The sequence below is a fragment of the Kwoniella dejecticola genome, chromosome 10, assembly GCF_000512565.2.
Source record: "Kwoniella dejecticola CBS 10117 chromosome 10, complete sequence".
Lineage (NCBI taxonomy): Eukaryota > Fungi > Basidiomycota > Tremellomycetes > Tremellales > Cryptococcaceae > Kwoniella > Kwoniella dejecticola.
The window spans coordinates 972,949-990,611 of NC_089310.1; the positions used below are offsets into that span (position 1 = coordinate 972,949).

General features: G+C 45.9%; 3 protein-coding genes across 3 annotated transcripts; 1 reads left to right on the plus strand and 2 right to left on the minus strand.

Moving 5' to 3' along the window:
- Window positions 1-194: 194 nt before the first annotated feature.
- On the minus strand, window positions 195-401 carry I303_107895 (uncharacterized protein; the record flags this gene model as incomplete). The annotated part of the gene is made up of 1 exon (XM_065969695.1): window positions 195-401. One exon carries the CDS (start codon window positions 399-401, stop codon window positions 195-197), a length of 207 nt encoding a protein of 68 aa, XP_065825767.1.
- A 169-nt stretch (window positions 402-570) lies between these two features.
- Window positions 571-2,153, minus strand: I303_107896 (SWR1-complex protein 4; the record flags this gene model as incomplete). Its single annotated transcript, XM_065969696.1, has 6 exons — window positions 571-1,077; window positions 1,121-1,344; window positions 1,477-1,490; window positions 1,533-1,587; window positions 1,795-1,889; window positions 1,933-2,153. 6 exons carry the CDS (start codon window positions 2,151-2,153, stop codon window positions 571-573), a joined length of 1,116 nt encoding a protein of 371 aa, XP_065825768.1.
- A 274-nt stretch (window positions 2,154-2,427) lies between these two features.
- Window positions 2,428-3,155, plus strand: I303_107897 (uncharacterized protein; the record flags this gene model as incomplete). Its single annotated transcript, XM_065969697.1, has 5 exons — window positions 2,428-2,448; window positions 2,508-2,577; window positions 2,710-2,853; window positions 2,915-3,043; window positions 3,088-3,155. The coding sequence occupies 5 exons, from the start codon at window positions 2,428-2,430 to the stop codon at window positions 3,153-3,155; spliced, it is 432 nt and encodes a 143-aa protein (XP_065825769.1).
- Between the last annotated feature and the right edge of the window lie 14,508 nt (window positions 3,156-17,663).

The following is a 17,663-nucleotide window of genomic DNA, read 5'->3' on the forward strand; positions in this document are numbered from 1 at the left end:
TGGTTCCGGACTCAATAATGCCATGATGTTGTGATTTGCAGGTTGGCAGGGCGTTAAAAAAGGAGGAGAAGACATGCAAAGGTGCCTGTGGAGGAGAATCGCATAATGGGGACGTCTGAACGAACAGGTTGTGGTATTTGGCGTTGGTGAGGGGCGATAGACTGACTATCAGCGATGTTGTGCATTGGCTGGACTCACTCCTTGGAACACCTGCTCCACGACTCCACGACCCAATCGCGCAATACGTCGGCCTTACGAGGGATATAGAATGATGATCGCTGCCATGCCGCTGTCGCAATGTCGATCTTGAGGGGGAGCTCGGGCTGTGGTGGATCTGAAGCGCTCTTAAGACTTTTTAGTAGGGCAGAAGCCGAGGAGAGGTAAGCCGGAGACTCAGTCATGACGCATGAGTGAGTGGATAAGAACTTAACAGGGTCAACTGAAGATGGAGGGGATTTTTGAATAATCCGGGTGGAGGAGGGGATATGCACAAATTATTGACTTTCAACAGACCCAGTCACGTGACACCGATGCATACATCAACATAATATCTGCTATATGATTGTAACGCTACAACGGCCTGCTGCGTCTGTTGTTAGTCGTCGTCGTGTCCGTAGAAGTGACAGATTCGGATCGCATCTTTCTCGTCTCCAGCGTGGGTAAGAGTCCCTCCTTCTGCGCTCGCACCGTTCGTAATTCTTGCTCTACCCTGTCCACCTGTCGCTTCATCTCGACTAGTGCTCCTGCAGCCTGTAAGAGACTATCGTACATTTCGATGTTAGATCGGGTGGGCATAATCATGCGCCCAGCGGGGATGCCAAGCTCGCTCAGCAGCTCAGTAATGCGTATCGAAGCGTTTTGCTTGGGCAGCGGTATTTTACTGGATCGAAGGTGAACAGATTGGTGTACAGGGTGTTTACTGGCAAGGTGAGAAGATTGAGGATTGCTGGGGGGTAAGGGGATGTGGTAGATGCAGTGGGTGAGATCGAATGTGGCTTGATCCTTTGCATTCATCTTGGGCGGTAGTGGGACCGGAGGGACGGGTTCGCCCTCTTCGGCTCGCTTTCGCTTCTTATTCTGAACGTAAAATCAGCGTGTTTCGGCGCCAAATATGGCGTACCTTGTCAACACCAAATATCGCTTCTACATCGGCCTGATCAAACTCTACCAATCCGCTATCCAGACCCATGACGGTCCGCATGAGATCATCACGGTCTGCGCGGTAGCGTCGCTCGTTTTGTTCCATCCGTTTTATCTCGATGTACAGTGCTTCTTCTTCGGCAATTTCGGCGGCGGTAAGATGGAACAGTTCCGATGCGTATTGTTTGCGCTTGGTCTCGCGAGCTACAAGTAAGCTCAGTACAGACACCACGGCACTCACCCTTATCGAAACCAAATGCATGAATCAGTTGCTGCTGAGCCTGAGGATCAGTCGCGGTCCGTGTCCGTATCAGTCGGCGACAAATGGTGTAATACCTGTCTTTGATGTCCTGCGAGGCTGTTAGTGAAGTGGGGACATGCATGAGACGTACCTCCACAGAGCGTCTCCTTTCTGCCCCGTTGCCAGTCTGACCTCTGTACGAGTACCTGTCCGCCACGACCACGAACCGGAGATCATAGGTCTTCAGCAGGTCGAAGAGATAAGCCGTTTCGTGAGGCGTCCAATCGGGATCATTAAGGTGTTGATCGTATTCGAACTGACTGTATTCCATAATAGACGGGCCGTGCAGATTGAATTGTCCGAAGTAGGCCACTACGGTATGATCAGTTGGATTCAAGTATCAGTGGACTCACCGCTCGCAGCCGGGTCCGCATCAGTGATTCTTGCCCAGTGGCTAAGGCGAGCGGGGGAATCGGCTCGCGCAGCAGGCGTGAAAGATGTCCAGGCCCTACGGAGAGGGATCAGCTATGCGCGAGCGGTCTCTGACTCACCAGTTGACCTTTTTGGTCTTGAGCGATGGTCGTTCGCGATACTTGACTGCTGCTATCGAGGCTTGCGCTTCGGCGAGTGACGGCGCATTGTCACCGATGAGGGCGTACAATTCCCGGGATATCCCGTCAGGCTTCCTGGCCGTTGTAGTGGATTTTCTGGTGCTAGTCGAGGGTCCAGCTTGCGGCAGATTGAGAATGGAGCGAACGTCCGAGGATGACATGGTGAATCAAGCGTTCAGAACAAGGAAGTATCTGGGAGATTGCTATAAGATGATGAATCAGTCATTCAGAATTAAAGAGGGGTCTTGATGTTATTGACGTGAGAGTAACAAGTGAATAGAATATTCATTTAATCCCTCCCACCATTTAACCCTCGCTCATCAATCATGCTCCATCTCATGACTTATCGATAACATGACTTTACAATTCACCTTGACCCCATGCATTAAAACATTGTCCTTTTTTGTCCTTTTGATCTGAGCCGCACACCGCACCATGGATATCCGACAAGCCACGGTGAGAATCCACTCCCATCATCTGCTTCGACCACTGCATTCGCTGACACAATATCCCAGATCGACGACTTGATAGGGATGCAGAATGCAAATCTGCTCAACCTTCCAGAGAATTACACTTTCAAATACTGTGAGTTTGGGCCGCATGCTTCACCGAGCTGACATGAAGATCTATATCACGCCTTGACATGGCCTGAACTGTCCTACGTCGCTGTAGATCCTCGTGGTCGAGTAGTCGGCTATATCTTGGCCAAGATGTAAGTCCACGTACACTCGCTTCCTGCTGATTATCCTAGGGAGGACGAACCATCGCCCAATACCGAACCCAGTGGCCATGTGACCTCGATCTCCGTCTTGCGCCCGTATCGACGTCTAGGCCTCGCCAACAAGTTGATGAAGCAGTCGCGTAAGAAATCTGAGGCCATGCGAAGCTATTCCGAATGTACTGACGTCTTTAACACACACAGAGGAAGCCATGGTCGCTCATTACAATGCCTCGCATATAACACTGCACGTACGCAAGTCCAATCGAGCAGCTATCTCTTTGTACCGGGATACACTTGGATTTGAGGTTCATGCAATGGAGAAGGCGTATTGTGAGTGGACCTGGCTACAATTGATCGCTGACTATCATTCCCAGATGCCGATGGGGAAGACGCATATGGAATGCGTTATCTGTTCAAGAAGCCTGGGGTGGTCGATCAGTAGAGGACACATGCATAGGGTCAAGGCGCAAGCCGGCATCTGACAGCAATATATCTCCGCAACGAATTTGACAACAACCCGATGAGCGGTATTGATCATAGCCTGCGGATCGGTTACTTGGTCAACGGCACCATTGCCTCTGGAATTCTTGATCACGGATTTTTCGGCTTACCATCCATGCATCGCTTACTGAGCTGCCATACAGTAAGGACTCTTTCGCACGACTTCGCTGGCGACCCGCTGATGCCTTCGGATCTCCTGAGATCCTGGCATCACGACAACACGTTTGGAACCTCGGCAGAGGCCATGAACAGCAGCACCGCCTACGAGAGTCATGTCTGACTTTATGGACCAATGATACCACCATCGTCGTCTCAAATGCTAGAGGGATCACGACTATGCTCGCACGTCCCCCTGATGTTTTGTAAGATGGCAAATCCCATGCGTTCTTACTCAAAGGTTTCACGTAGTGCAACAAAATTTATCGGCTTTTCTACAAGCTATGAATCGATTGAGCTTTTTGCACTGTCGGTAGCCAGGCTGTGCTGTCGCCTACCGTTGTCCTGGATATACGCATATCAAACTAAACCTACGTTCTCAGTCATGAGCAAGGATTGGTGGAAAACTTCATTCCTAATATATGATTGCGAGGCAAGCCCACAGCTTTGATACGTCTACAAATCAGTGACTATTGTGTGTGTTGTCAAACATAGACTGGACTAGCCAGTGATCATACCTCGTACCTATACCTGACTAGCTTGTGGGCATCAGCTATCCATAAACCTACTGCAACATATGCAAAGATAAATATATATATATATATATATATATATATACGTCTATATTGTATATCGGTGTTATAGCTTGTAATGACAATCCACTCTGTATGTTTGACCCTCCAGATCTCAGGACAGTCAGGAGGTCGCAATTCTAGGATGTGCACTCAGTGGACTGCAGCTCAGGTGCCTTGTGTTTAGAGTGACTGACAACATAGATGGTTTCAATAAGGTTGAGTGTGTGATATTGACAACACTAGGCTGTACATATGTATCTGTGCAAGAACATCAGGTGAATTTTGCCAGTGGTCTGGCATTCTGCTTTGGCAATTTTGCTGATAGATGTCACAAGATTCTGGAGAATTTTCTTTATCACTTCTCCTGCATTGTCTGCCATGTCTTTGGGCTTGATTGCAGCATTAGCACCTCCCAAAGTAGTAACAATCACATCATATGTATCTTACAGAGTTGTTCTTCATGACATTCACACATCTTGCACTTCAGAGACACCTGCAGCTCCATCATGCTGTGACAGACAGACAGTGTGTTGCATTTGTGCAGTGTTTGTGTGTTGAAATCGGTTGATTGAGTGCTCTATTTACCGGGTAATCAGGTGACTTAGCGAGCCACATGGCCAGGACGCTTGCCACGTCGATACTAGACTTGTAACTTCGATATCTGACTTGTATTTTGCTCTTTTACTCAACAAGCAGAATATCATTGACCTTAACATTGCACAGCCAGAGTACCCTTCACACACATGCTTGACCCATCTTGTTACAATGAGTCAGCCCACACGGAGGATCAGTAACCCCATGACACAGCGAGACTGACACTTATGTATCTCTCAGAGACTCCTCCTGAATCTCTCATGATAACAATTGTATTTGATGAGTTTGGGTGGTTCTGTTGTAGGTCATACATATGCTACAGCCAGGGCAACCAATTGAAGCTGCTAAGGACACTGGAGATAGCACCAATTCTTGTTGGTGGACTTGCAAAAGACTGGTATATTGGATAGCAACTAGCCTTAATATGCAGTAATGATGTACAATCGGTGTCTTTAATCTCCGTCACTCGGAGGCGCAACCAATTTTAACTCTCAAGCGGGACTTTCCAATAAAGATACAAATATGCTATTCACAAGGGTATCATGCATGTATCTCACACAAAGGGTATCAAAAGAAAGCTACGATCGTACTCTATTGAGAACCATCAATACTTAGTGTGTTTTCCATTGGCATCAATGACAGCATCTCGTCTTCTGTCCATGCTATCAATGACAGTGTTAATGACTTCGATTGGAATTTCATCCCACGCTTCTTGGCACTGCTCAAATAGCTGAGCGAGATTTGTTGCTCGAGGAAGCATTCTAGACACCTTTCTTTTCATGATAGCCCAGATGTTCTCGATTGGATTGAGGTCTGGCGATGCTGGAGGATGGTAAAGTCGGATGATTCCAAGCTCTTCGCGCATGGCATTGGTGACCTTTGAATTGTGAATGGGAGCGTTGTCTTCTACCACCTGCACCTCTTCCTCTAGCTCGTCTGAAAGTTCATCTACATATACAGCTAATCTATCTCGCAGGATCCAATCTGAGTACTTTGTGCCGTTGATACCACCTGGTGGAATCCAAAAGAGAGGGTATTTCTTGTTGTAGGCAATAGCACCCCAAACCATGAGTGATTGTTGGCCAGAGCGGAAGTTGAGCTGAACATTCTCTGGTAGGAAGGCTTCGCCTGCGCGCCTTGTGATGTACTGCTTTGTAGTGAACCCAATGCAGACACTTGCCTCGTCTGTGAAGATCTTGGTTCTCCAGTCCTCCCCTTGAGCCTCGGCAGCCCAATGAAGACGCTTCTCAACATGTTTGGCGTTTAGGAAGGGAACCTTTCGCATAACTCTTCCGACAAACCCTCTCTCCTTTGCAATGGCGCGAACTCGATACTGAGAGAGGTTGTGAATGTTGGCAATCAGCTTGAAAGAGTCATGGCGGAAGCGGATCATGTGGTTGATGACTTGTCTCTTGATTCTATCAGAAACGGGAGGTCGACCTCGTTGAGGGATTGAATAGCAAGTCTGATGCTGTCTCCAGCGTTGAAGAGTGTAGTTGACGGTTGTTCTGTTGAAATCGGTCGATTGAGTGCTCTATTTACCGGTTAATCACGTGACTTAGCTAGCCACATGGCCAATAAGCTTGCCACGTCGATACTAGACTTCTAACTTCAATATCTAACTTGTACTTTTACTCTTTTACTCAGCATGCATAATATTAATGACTTTGACAGGTTATGAGCCTTGCGTTCTAGCTAAACAAATAGCGCCGCATCTGCATGTTCAATCGCCTATCCTCTAGTATCATACAGACACTGGCAAGGAAGCAATCTTAAACGCTACAGCTCACTTCAGCAACTCATCACACAAGCATCGCTTCAAAACCTCGATATATCGGCCAATACAGCACCGATTACTTCAATTTCAAGTCCCACTGGTACCGTATTCAATTAGTCGTTATCTGCGTCTTCAACACCCTCGATTTGACACATTCAGTCCATCAAATCTTGACCTTTCCAAGCTTGACCGCTTCAACACACCCATTTATCGCATATCCCACCTTTGAAACCTGTCAATTGACCGGTACTGCTTTAAATAGCGGTGAAAGAATCTGGTCCAACCCAGTGACAAGTCCCTGCGCTCTAAGAGCATTGTAAACTTGTCTAGCCCAAGCTGAGTACAAAAAGAACATTTAAATCTCTCTTCAGCTTGGTACTGGACACTTACTTTGACATATGACACAGGATAAACGGCCAAACCAACTCTATCTCATTCATCTTCACCGCTTTCACCGATCTTTCAGTGGATTTAGGTGTCAAACATGTCAAGCGATACAGAGGAACGATCATATGTCAAGGTTGTCACCTTGCAAGGGTCTGAAAATTACGCCAAATGGGTTAGATCTGTCACTGGAGCGTTGACTTTGAAGGATTTAGACATTGTTTCACCTCCCAAACTCGATACAGACGCTTCCCCAACAATCCAACAAGTCAAAGACCGCAAAAAGGCAGCCAAAGCCTACTTTATCATTATGGCATCGCTCTCTGACACTGTGGAGAACTCCCTTTCGGACATTTGCAAAGATATATCCAATCCTGATCCAAAATTACTGTTTGAAGAACTGGAATCGCAATATTCTGCCTCTGTTGGTGCTAGGCAAGCGCAATTGTTCCAACAACTGTTCAACACTCGCGCCCCTGAGGGTGAGAACCCCTCCACAACCATTGCAACGCTCAAATCGGCCTATTCTCAGATCAACTCCGGTAATCCTGTCAATGAACAACTCCCAGATCGAGCTTTAGACTATGTTATGATCAATTGCCTTCCAGAATCATACACTTCGCTCAAACAGACACTCTGGCACCTTAATCCTATGACCTCGGCTGCTGTTCAAGCTGCTATAAACGGTGATTGGGTTAGAAGGTGCACAGAGGAAGCATCAGCCAACTACACCCAAGGTCAAAATCGGAATTTCAAAGGTCAAAACAGACACAATAGCAATCAAAATCGTAACAACAATCCCTCTAGTGGTCAAAATAACTCAAATAACTTCAGTAACCCGCAAAACAGCTTCAATCACGGTCAGAACAACATCAATAATGGCCAAAGAAGCAATAAATGGTGCTCTTTTCACAATAGTCGATCTCACAACACTTCTGAATGCAGAAACACCAACAAAGGTCAAAAGTCCGGTCAGGCTCTTCAAATTAGTGATGATGATCCAACAATTACTTTCAATAACAGCAGCAACAATGATGCCCAAGGCAAGATTTCGATCTCAGACTACGCATTCAGCCCCAATCCAAGCGATGCGCATGCCTACAACGCTCAGAATATCCCTGTTCAAGCTCATTCATCCGATATTTTCATTGTAGACTCAGGAGCAAGTCATCATATGGTTGGATCATCGGTCAAATTAGACAATATGAGGGAATCTGGCATCAAGGGCGTTCAAATTGGGAATGGGACTCGACTCTTGACAGCTGGACAAGGCACTTTGACACTTGGCAGCTTAGTCTTACACAACGTCCTCCATGTTCCCCAGCTTTCATGTAACCTCATCGCTGTCAACAAGATGCCCAACAACATGCAATGGGTATTCAACCGATATTCTGGCAGGTTGATGTCAAATAACCAGTGTTTGATCAATGCCCCTTTCAACAACGGCTTATACACCATCAAGGCGAGTCAGACAGCCCAATCAAACGCTTTCAGAGCCTCCTCAGCTGATTCACTCTACTCTTGGCACTGTTGCTTAGGCCATTTAGGTGTCAAAGAAGTGATCAGGCTGGCTAAAGAAGGGAAACTCGGTGATAATGTGCACTTAGATGATCAATTGAATGAATTCTCCTGTGAATCATGTGTCAAGGGAAAGACTGGGCGTCTCCCATCACCAATAGCCTCTGAATCCACCAGAGCAACGTTGCCTTTAGCTCTTTTACATGTTGACTTGTGGGGACCAGCTAGAACAATGTCAAGGGGAGGATGTCGCTTCTTTTTGACAGTAGTGGACGACTTCTCAAGGAAAACCCACATCACACTGCTGAAACATAAGTCCCAAGCTTTGCAAGCGCTCAAAGATTACATCTCAATGGCTGAAAACCAACTAGATAAGCGTGTCAAAGCTATCAGATCAGATAAAGGCGGTGAATTCATTTCAAACTCCGGTCAAAACTACTTGAAGTCAAAGGGAATCATACACACAGTCATTCCACCCGGTTCTCACGCTCAAAATGGACGAGTTGAGCGATATCACTTAACTATATTGAATGGAGTTCGGACTTTACTGATTCAGACTGGACTTCCATCATCATTCTGGGCTGAAGCGGCAAAATATGTGGTCTTCTCCATGAATTGCACACCCTCCGGTCAAAATAAACAAATCCCTTTTGAAATATGGTTCAATAAGAAGCTAGACTACGCTAGACTTCGCTCATTTGGGGAAAAGATTTACTTTAGAGATCATGTCAACACAGATAAGTTGAAACCAAGGTACAAGGAGGGAAGGTTCATGGGATACAACGATGAAAATAGCACATCCAGCTATAGAATCTTCGATATTCAAGACAGGAAGATACAGATTTCAAGAGATACAATGGTGTCAAAACTTGAAATAAAGAATGAAGCGCTGGCACAGCCTGAAACACTTGATACGAGCATTTCACAAGAGGAGGAACAGAAGATCAGCGTTCCTTCAACCTCAACTAGCAGAGAGGATGTCCCTTCTGCTCCTGTCAAACCGTCCCCAAGACAATTACTGCGCCGATTGACGGAGATTGAAACTGTAAACAGTGAAAGTATGAATGATCACCCATTACTTCGAGGTATGGCCCAACAGGAAGCAGAAAGTAACACTCAGGAGGATATTGAGAGAGTGTCAAATAATCAACAGGTGTCAAACAGCGAATCAGATACGGAATCAGATGACTCTGAGGACCCCCTGGCTATCACAGACAATCCTGGAACTTGGGGATCAACAGCTACAGCTCAAGCGCTAGCCTTTGCAGTGATGTCAACAGATACTCCTCAAACATACAGACAAGCAATACTATCAGGCGAGGGGGAGCTTTGGAAAGCTGCAATGAAGGATGAACTCAATAAAATGGAGCAATACAACGTCTGGAAGATTGTCAAAAAGCAACCAGATATGCGGACTCTCAAGGCTAAATGGGTCTATACCAGAAAAATCGATGGCAACACTGGAAAACCTTCAAAATACAAAGCTAGATGGGTTGCCAAAGGTTTTTCTCAAGTCCCAGGCATTGATTTTAACGAACTCTATGCTGCTGTGGCCCATAAAGACTCACACCGAGTATTCCTGGCGTTGGTCAATCATTTTGACTTGGAAGTAGATCAAGTCGACATCATTGCTGCATTCTTAAAGGGTGACTTGGAAGAAACAATCTACTTGGAACCACCTGAAGGTAGTGATATTCCTTCAGACTACTGTCTTTTACTCCTCAAGTCACTCTACGGCCTCAAACAATCACCAAGATGCTTCAACAAGAAACTTGACACTTGGTTACAATCTCAAGGTCTGAAACCAACCAGAGCCGACCCTTGTTTCTATGTCAGACGGGGTGAGGGGGAGTTACTTATGCTCTCCTTACATGTGGACGATCAATTGATAGCTTGCAACTCAAGAGCAGCTTTGGACAAATTTAAAAAGGATCTCAACACCCAATTTGAATGTTCAGACTGTGGTCCTGCCAACTACTTCCTTGGCTTCAACATACATCGAGATCGCCAGCAGAGAAAGCTCTATCTGTCTCAAGAACATTTACCTTGAATCATTACTTGAAAGGTTTGACATGTCAAATTGCAATCCGGCCAAATCCCCTCTGCCAACTGGTTTCCAAGCTATCCCTGCGACCGAGCAAGAGCATCAAGAAGCACACCATCTCCCATATCCCCAAGTTGTTGGTTCAATCCTTTATGCCTCAACAATCACCAGACCGGACTTAGCCCATGCTGCTGGTGTTCTCTCAAGATACCTCAGTAAATGGAATGAAAAACACTGGAAAGCGGCCAAACATTGCTTAAGATACATCAGAGGAACCACAGACTTGGCTTAACATTTACTGCAGACTCCAGCAAGAGAGTTGCCCTTGGATATGTGGACGCCGATTGGGGTGGTGACTTAGACACCAGAAGATCAACAACTGGCTACATCTTCAAGGTATACGGTGGCGTAGTAGCCTGGCGATCAAGAAGACAACCGACAGTTGCTTTATCAACAACAGAAGCTGAATACATGGCATCTGCAGACGCTGCCAAACAGGCGGTATGGCTACGACTTTTGCTTGAAGATCTTCAACTTGGCCTTGGTGACAATCCTCTGCCAATCTATAACGACAATGCTGGTGCTATCTCCTTGGCAAAGAATCCAGTTAATCATGATAAGTCAAAACATATCAACATGCGACATCACTTTGTCAGAGAGAAGGTTCTGGACAACACTATCTCTCTGACACACATTCCTTCAGCTGAAAACCTGGCAGATATGCTCACAAAATCGCTTCCTCCAGACACTATGTCAAGACTTAGAGAATTGATTGGAGTTAACCAGAAATTGGAGCAAGGGGGAGTGTTGAAATCGGTCGATTGAGTGCTCTATTTACCGGTTAATCACGTGACTTAGCTAGCCACATGGCCAATAAGCTTGCCACGTCGATACTAGACTTCTAACTTCAATATCTAACTTGTACTTTTACTCTTTTACTCAGCATGCATAATATTAATGACTTTGACATGTTCTAGGCCATTTGAGTTGGCGAGCAATTTCAGTAGGGGTCATCATTGAATGGACAGCAAGCGAGACTGCCATAGCACGCTTGCTAGGAGTTCGAGGGATTGATGAAGCTTTGGAAACGGTTTGAGACATATTGCTGGTTGGGTTGACAGAGTGGTTTGCTCTGCTTTGATTTGCATCGACATTGGGCAGCCTTATATACACAGAACTCAGCATCACAGTCACCACTCCTCTGCAACGCCAGCTTGAATACTAGTATGCATCTGAGAGACATTTCCTAGCAACATCACCAAGCTACAGTCTCTCGGAGAATAGTAATGTTGTCGAGGTGACGGAGATTAAAGACACCGATTGTACATCTGCACTGGCAAATTCACCACAACAGTGTCAAAGGCGGGTGAATGTATTCAACGGTATTCTGATTTTGCGGTCTCTGAAATACTGAGCAGGTCACTTCAGGACCTGGGTTCTTTACCTGCATATGCTTCACAAAGTGATTCACAATGATCCCGGTCAACGGCCAATTTGCCTCTTCATAATTCAGTGAGCTCGATCCTCATGACAAAGTCAATATTATGCATGTTGAGTAAAAGAGTAAAATACAAGTTAGATATCGAAGTTACAAGTCTATTATCGACGTGGCAAGCATCCTGGGCATGTGGCTAGCTAAGTCACGTGATTAACCGGTAAATAGAGCTCTCAATCGACCGATTTCAACACCTCAGGCTGCTTACCCAAGAGGTTCCTGCCGGATTCCGGTGCAATGCGATGGTTTTGCGATTGATGTGTTATATAGCTTGGGTTCACTTGAATCACGGCTCAACCTTCCACTTGACACTGCAGAATTATTCTCTCAAATACTACCAAGAAGACCAACTATCATGAACCACCTCTATGTTATGCTTGTTCTTGTTGTTGCTTTTTCTGTTCTTATTCTTGCAATCACTCAAGCTAAACATTTTGTACCTCGGTAGTCTTTCTAAAGGGTGTGTCAGACATGAGCCATTTCGCGACGACCTCTCGGACAAATCTAGGAACATCTCAGATGCGTTGTGGAATTTGCACTTTGTGGTTTGTGAGAGATTCTGGGGCTTCTACATCCAGATGGTATACACAGTGATACATCCCACTAAAGTGCTACCTTATGTACCTTGAATCAAAGTCTAACCAAGCCTTTTCATAAGCCTGTCATGATTGCCAAAGCTTCACTATTTTTGTTCAATCCCCTTAGCCAGGTCCGTTATAGCTCTGCGATGCCGCAGCCATCCTGAGCACTCTGGACTGGGATCAGTCAACTTCAGGTCAATTAGCTCTAGTATTCCTACCTGAACCTTTGTCTTGCACAGCAAGTCCATGTCGGGCTATTGTCCCTTGACCAAACCCCAAATGAAACCAAGTAGTCCAAGTAGAGTCACTTTAGCAGTCCTTCTGTTTGTGGTAATTCAATCAAATTTGTTTGTCGAGGTTTTGACACATTGTTTGCTGACCAGGCCTACTGCACGCCCAATCTCCCTCAAACCTTCCCCCAATGGTCCACTTTTGTTACGTCAAAGTCCCTTTGGCTCCCATCACACTGTCCAAATGTCATCACTAACTATGATGATTTATCCTCAAGTGTCTGGTCACAAGACCATGTATCTCCCCAGATTCTAAGAACATTCGTGAGAATCCTAAGGGTTCCGGAGATCATTGCTTCCATCAAGCTATTGCAGTCACTCATTCAACAGAATACTGTACAGCATGATGATGTAAGAGGACTACGTTCTCCTGATCCCAGCACCGACAGCGCTGTTGCATATCGACTTCGATAAGCAATAAAAGGAGGATACGAAGTCCGTACAAGTTGGGTGTCTTGTTTGACAGGTGTTGACCCACGACTTGAATGAAACCGGTAAGGTACGGTGCTCAGAAGTGCTGGATGGGGATGAAGGCGTTGAGATCAAGTAATATGCTTTGACAAGCATTACTAATCATGTGCAGATCATGTACCATGAGATGGCAGACTTACACTAGTATATATTCTTGCTCGCGTCCGGTATGCAATCATGAGAAGACTTTTGCATCTCTGGGGAGGATACACACTATCTGTCAAAGTTGTTTCCATGCATGTTGAGTAAGGGAATGATAAAATAAGCTAGATTTTCCCCCATACAAAAAAAAACAAAAAAAAAAAAAACAAAAGAGAGATAGTTTGCGGCATTTCAACCTTCTCATTGATTGGAGATGTTGATATCACATAAATTTGCCAACATCAGTCTCTTACCGTGAAACAATCTTAGACAAGAATCTCTGGCGGAATTTCAGAGAGATCGATGGAGGCAAGGAGAACTAATTTAGGGCAAGGGCTGTCTGGAAACATAGGCTGCTCAATCATCATTGAACATTGGGACATGACAATAGTGATGAACGCAAATACGTGTGGAGAACCAATGGCTGTGAAGTTGGTGGGAAAGGAGTTGATGGACCAAGGATGCACCATCAAGGAGATAGCATTACAAAAGGGGAATGAGATCAAGTTAGGTTCTTCCCCGTGGCAATTCGCTATTGTATAGTGAACGCAGCAAAATAAGCACCATTTTCAGTGTTATTGAGTCTGGTCAACCATGGTCTTCAAAGGCATATGAGAGATCTAGCCAAGCCCATCAGACTCCATCAAGATCTTTATAGCCTCACAAAATACCTATCAAAAGTGCAAAGCTGCTGTGTTTTGGATACGCCAGACGTAGAGCTAAGGTTAATCAACGTGACACAAATCGCATCGTTGCGGGTCCAGCTGGACCCAGATGGACACAGCTGAAGAATTTGTATAATCGGAGCTCTGGAAAACTCAAATGAGCACACCAAAATTGACAGTATTGGGCTGTTTTACAGTCCTATGAGTCCGAATTTATACGCGCAACAAGGTTCATTACTATGTTTGCAAATCCTTTTTGACTCTTTGGCACACAAGGCTGTAAAAACTGGCTCACAACACCTCAGTATATATGCAATATCCGGCAAACACAAAGTCATGCATCCCAAGTATTTTAAGGGCTAGCAAAGGTTATGGTGAGATTCCGGGTCAAAGCACCAAGTATAAGTGTTGGCTTTTCCATAAATTATGAGATGTGGTTGGAGAGGGAATTTTAGGTGCATAAAGTAGAATCACATAATTGTGTCAAAATTGCTGAATTTTGGTCAAAATCCTTGAGTATGGCTATGTTATGAAATCCCCCGTAATTCCATAACATGTAGTCACGTGACTACCCACGTGACTACATTCCAATACACTTTCGTTACGTTTCATCATGGTATCCGTACGCTCAAACCACCAACCTCAAAATCATACCTCTCGAGGAGCAACGAAGATACAATAACACAGCCACCATCAGTAACCTGGACACTTCAGCAAGCATGAGTAAGCGTTATCGGAACCCCTCGCATCTTCCATTACGATTACTCATAACCATCAGTCATAAATCCCTCAAACCAGCGGTATGGACGGTTCGACGAGGATACCTGACGTGGATGAGGGATATTCTGCTTGGAGACGAGAAACGAGAGTGATGATGATTACGAAGACGGATCAAGGCGGATGATGAGATGTGAAATCTAGATAGGACCACTTAGTAAGCGTTTGTACAATTGTAAGATATATAAGGAGGCTATTCGAGCAACTCAGAACTACGATCCCCAGAGATCTAGTTCTGACAGTTGTTCGATAGCATAGTGCTATTGAATGAATCTGAGTTAATCTACCTGACCTCGCTAGCTACTTAACCAGTCCCTAGTGAGTTTTGTTATTCAAGGTAGCTCCTCGAGGAACGAGGAACTCCATCAGTCGAAGTATTTAGAGTTAACGGATACGATTTGACTTAGACCCTTAAGTTCAGATATATCAGAGTCCAACGCTACAAGGTAGGTTGACTCAACGTAACAGGCTAGTATCGTTGGTGAAATTACTGCCAACACATGTGTTTGTGATAGTCTGCCTTGTGGTATTCTCTGTGGGTGACAGAGTCATTGTTATGCATGTTAAGTAAAAGAGTGAAATACAAGTTAGATATCGAAGTTAGAAGTTTATCATCAACGTGGCAAGCTTCCTGGGCATGTGGCCAGCTAAGTCACCTGATTAACCGGTAAATAGAGCACTCAATCAATCGATTTCAACAGTGGGAATGGTAACAATGACTTTCAGATTTTGTCTCTCTCTTCTGACGTAGAGGATACTTTTTAGCTTCATTTGTATGGTCAGTTTATCTGTCCTTGGAAATTCATTGGAATCAGTCAATAGAGTCCTCTATTTACTGGTAAATCAAGTGACCCAGCTAGGAATGCGTCCAGAAGCTAGCATGTTGTGTATGTTGATTGGGAAACATTCCAAAAGAGAGGCAGCCTTTGCACCACTCAAACTGGTTTACATTGGTCTTCACAGGAACATGTCAAGAGTTGGATGATGAGAATGTTTGCAATTAATTATCTATTTGCTTGAAGCTTGGTGGTTCGAGTTGGCAGAGCTACAATAGTAGAATTGACGAGGGGGACCAGTTATGTCTCAGTCCCGTGGTTGCAACAGTCACTGAGATTTGGCTGTGTCTCATGATGACCAAGTCAATACTAACATGCTCTGACAATATGCCACATGTTAAAAAGCCAACTTGAGTAATCAGAGTAAACGGGCCGACAGCTGCTTCTGCAACGCAAGGGCGGTATGATCGCGGTATTCGACACACCGGACTGCGTCATCCGTCTCCATCGTGGCCAAGGGGTGCACTGCTGAACTTTGGAACCGATCAACCACGAGTTGTAGATATGGTGTCCATTGTCTGATCCCCTGGTCTTCCCGGCGATGCTTTCAAATTCATCCTGCTGTTTACACAACCCGTTGCAAGTGGATGGTGAAGGCGTCCGCTGTGACGAGTCAGCTCTAGACGAATAACGACGAAGACTTGTTGCAGCGGCGTGTGCAGTGGTCCCGCCGATGAGAAGGTTCAGCGGTTCAGGAGGCTCCCCGGGTCTTGAGCCGTGCGGGGACGAAAGAATGAAAGGATTCCGCTTCATGTGCCATTGCAGGTGTGTTGGGGGTGCGAAATTGTGGTAGATGAGGAGGTGAAGAATCTTTCTCAATGAACAACCAGCAGAATTTGAATTTGAAGCTAAAGAAGGTAACAAACTCAACACGCGTCTCTCGATGCGAGACGTAACAGTCTAGGGCTTCAGAGCGAGCATTTGGCACGGTCCAGAAGGTGGGCCTTGTGCTGATTGGGTTGTACCTTGACTGGATCCAGTTTGACTGACTTTTGTCTCGCAAGCGGTCCGATAGCGTACTAGCAGAAGTCGCTGGGTAGTCTGAATTATTGATGAAAATTATCCGTTGACGACACCCTACCTGAGGATGTCGGGACAGTGGTTGAGTCTTTGCGAGTTACATTTCCGATCCGATAGTCTCGAGGATGCCTAGCACTGCATTGCCGTAATCAATCTGAGCGAGTGAGGGATGAGTACTCGGGCTGTAAGCGTTGCGCATGTAGGCCGAGAGGCGACAAATCACAGGTATCTGATCAGCCCTACGGATGTCGCTATGATGGAAGAAGCAAGGCTTCCAGCTACGCGAGAAGAAGGGTCTCCTGAGCAGGCTCGTTTGAGGTGAGGCGTAGATGAGCCGGAGGGAGAGCGATGAGCGTGGTCTCCATGCAAGAGCCGAAGTCCAGCGCGAGATTTCGTTCTCAACAGCTAGATGTGTTATGAGGTAAGGCCTTTGTTCTCGAGACCCATCGCATTGCCGAATTTGGCCGGTGCAGACGTCGAGTGACGCTGCAAGCGAGGTGTTTGACAATCGAAGGGGACGCAGGCATGGTGACACCGACTGGATCGTGAGGCGTGAAACTGGAAGTAGAGACACCTCTTATGTGAAGATGATAGCGAAGAGAGCGTCAACCAAGTGTCGACTAGGAGCCTTGTTGTCAGCAACAAATGGTCGCGCGCAGAGGTGATTCAGGGGCGTTCGAGACAGCAAGCTGGGAAGACGAAGCTACCGGGGCGATGTCTTCGTCGCGGTCGTAAGCGTTGATCACGATGGGTGTGTCAATGCGTCCATTCCTGTCGAGGTCCTGACGCGATCGATGATGAAATGACAAGAATTGTAGAACAACAAGAATTACGTACCCATTTAGGATTACATGGATTGGGCGATGCTCCCGCGCCATGTACAGTTTGTGATTTTACTCGACATCACACGGTTACTCGTGCAACATCAGATTGCCTCGTTCTTTCATTACGTCTAGGCTAGCGCATACAATCACCCCTAACCAACAGAGAAGCTTCTACTTCATTGGCCGATAGCGTCCGCAGACCAGCTCAACCCGGCGAGTGCGCTTTACATCTCGATCACACCGCACGATTGCATCCACGCATCGCCCTCTCTTGCCGTTTGCTGCATCCTTTTAGGGAGTC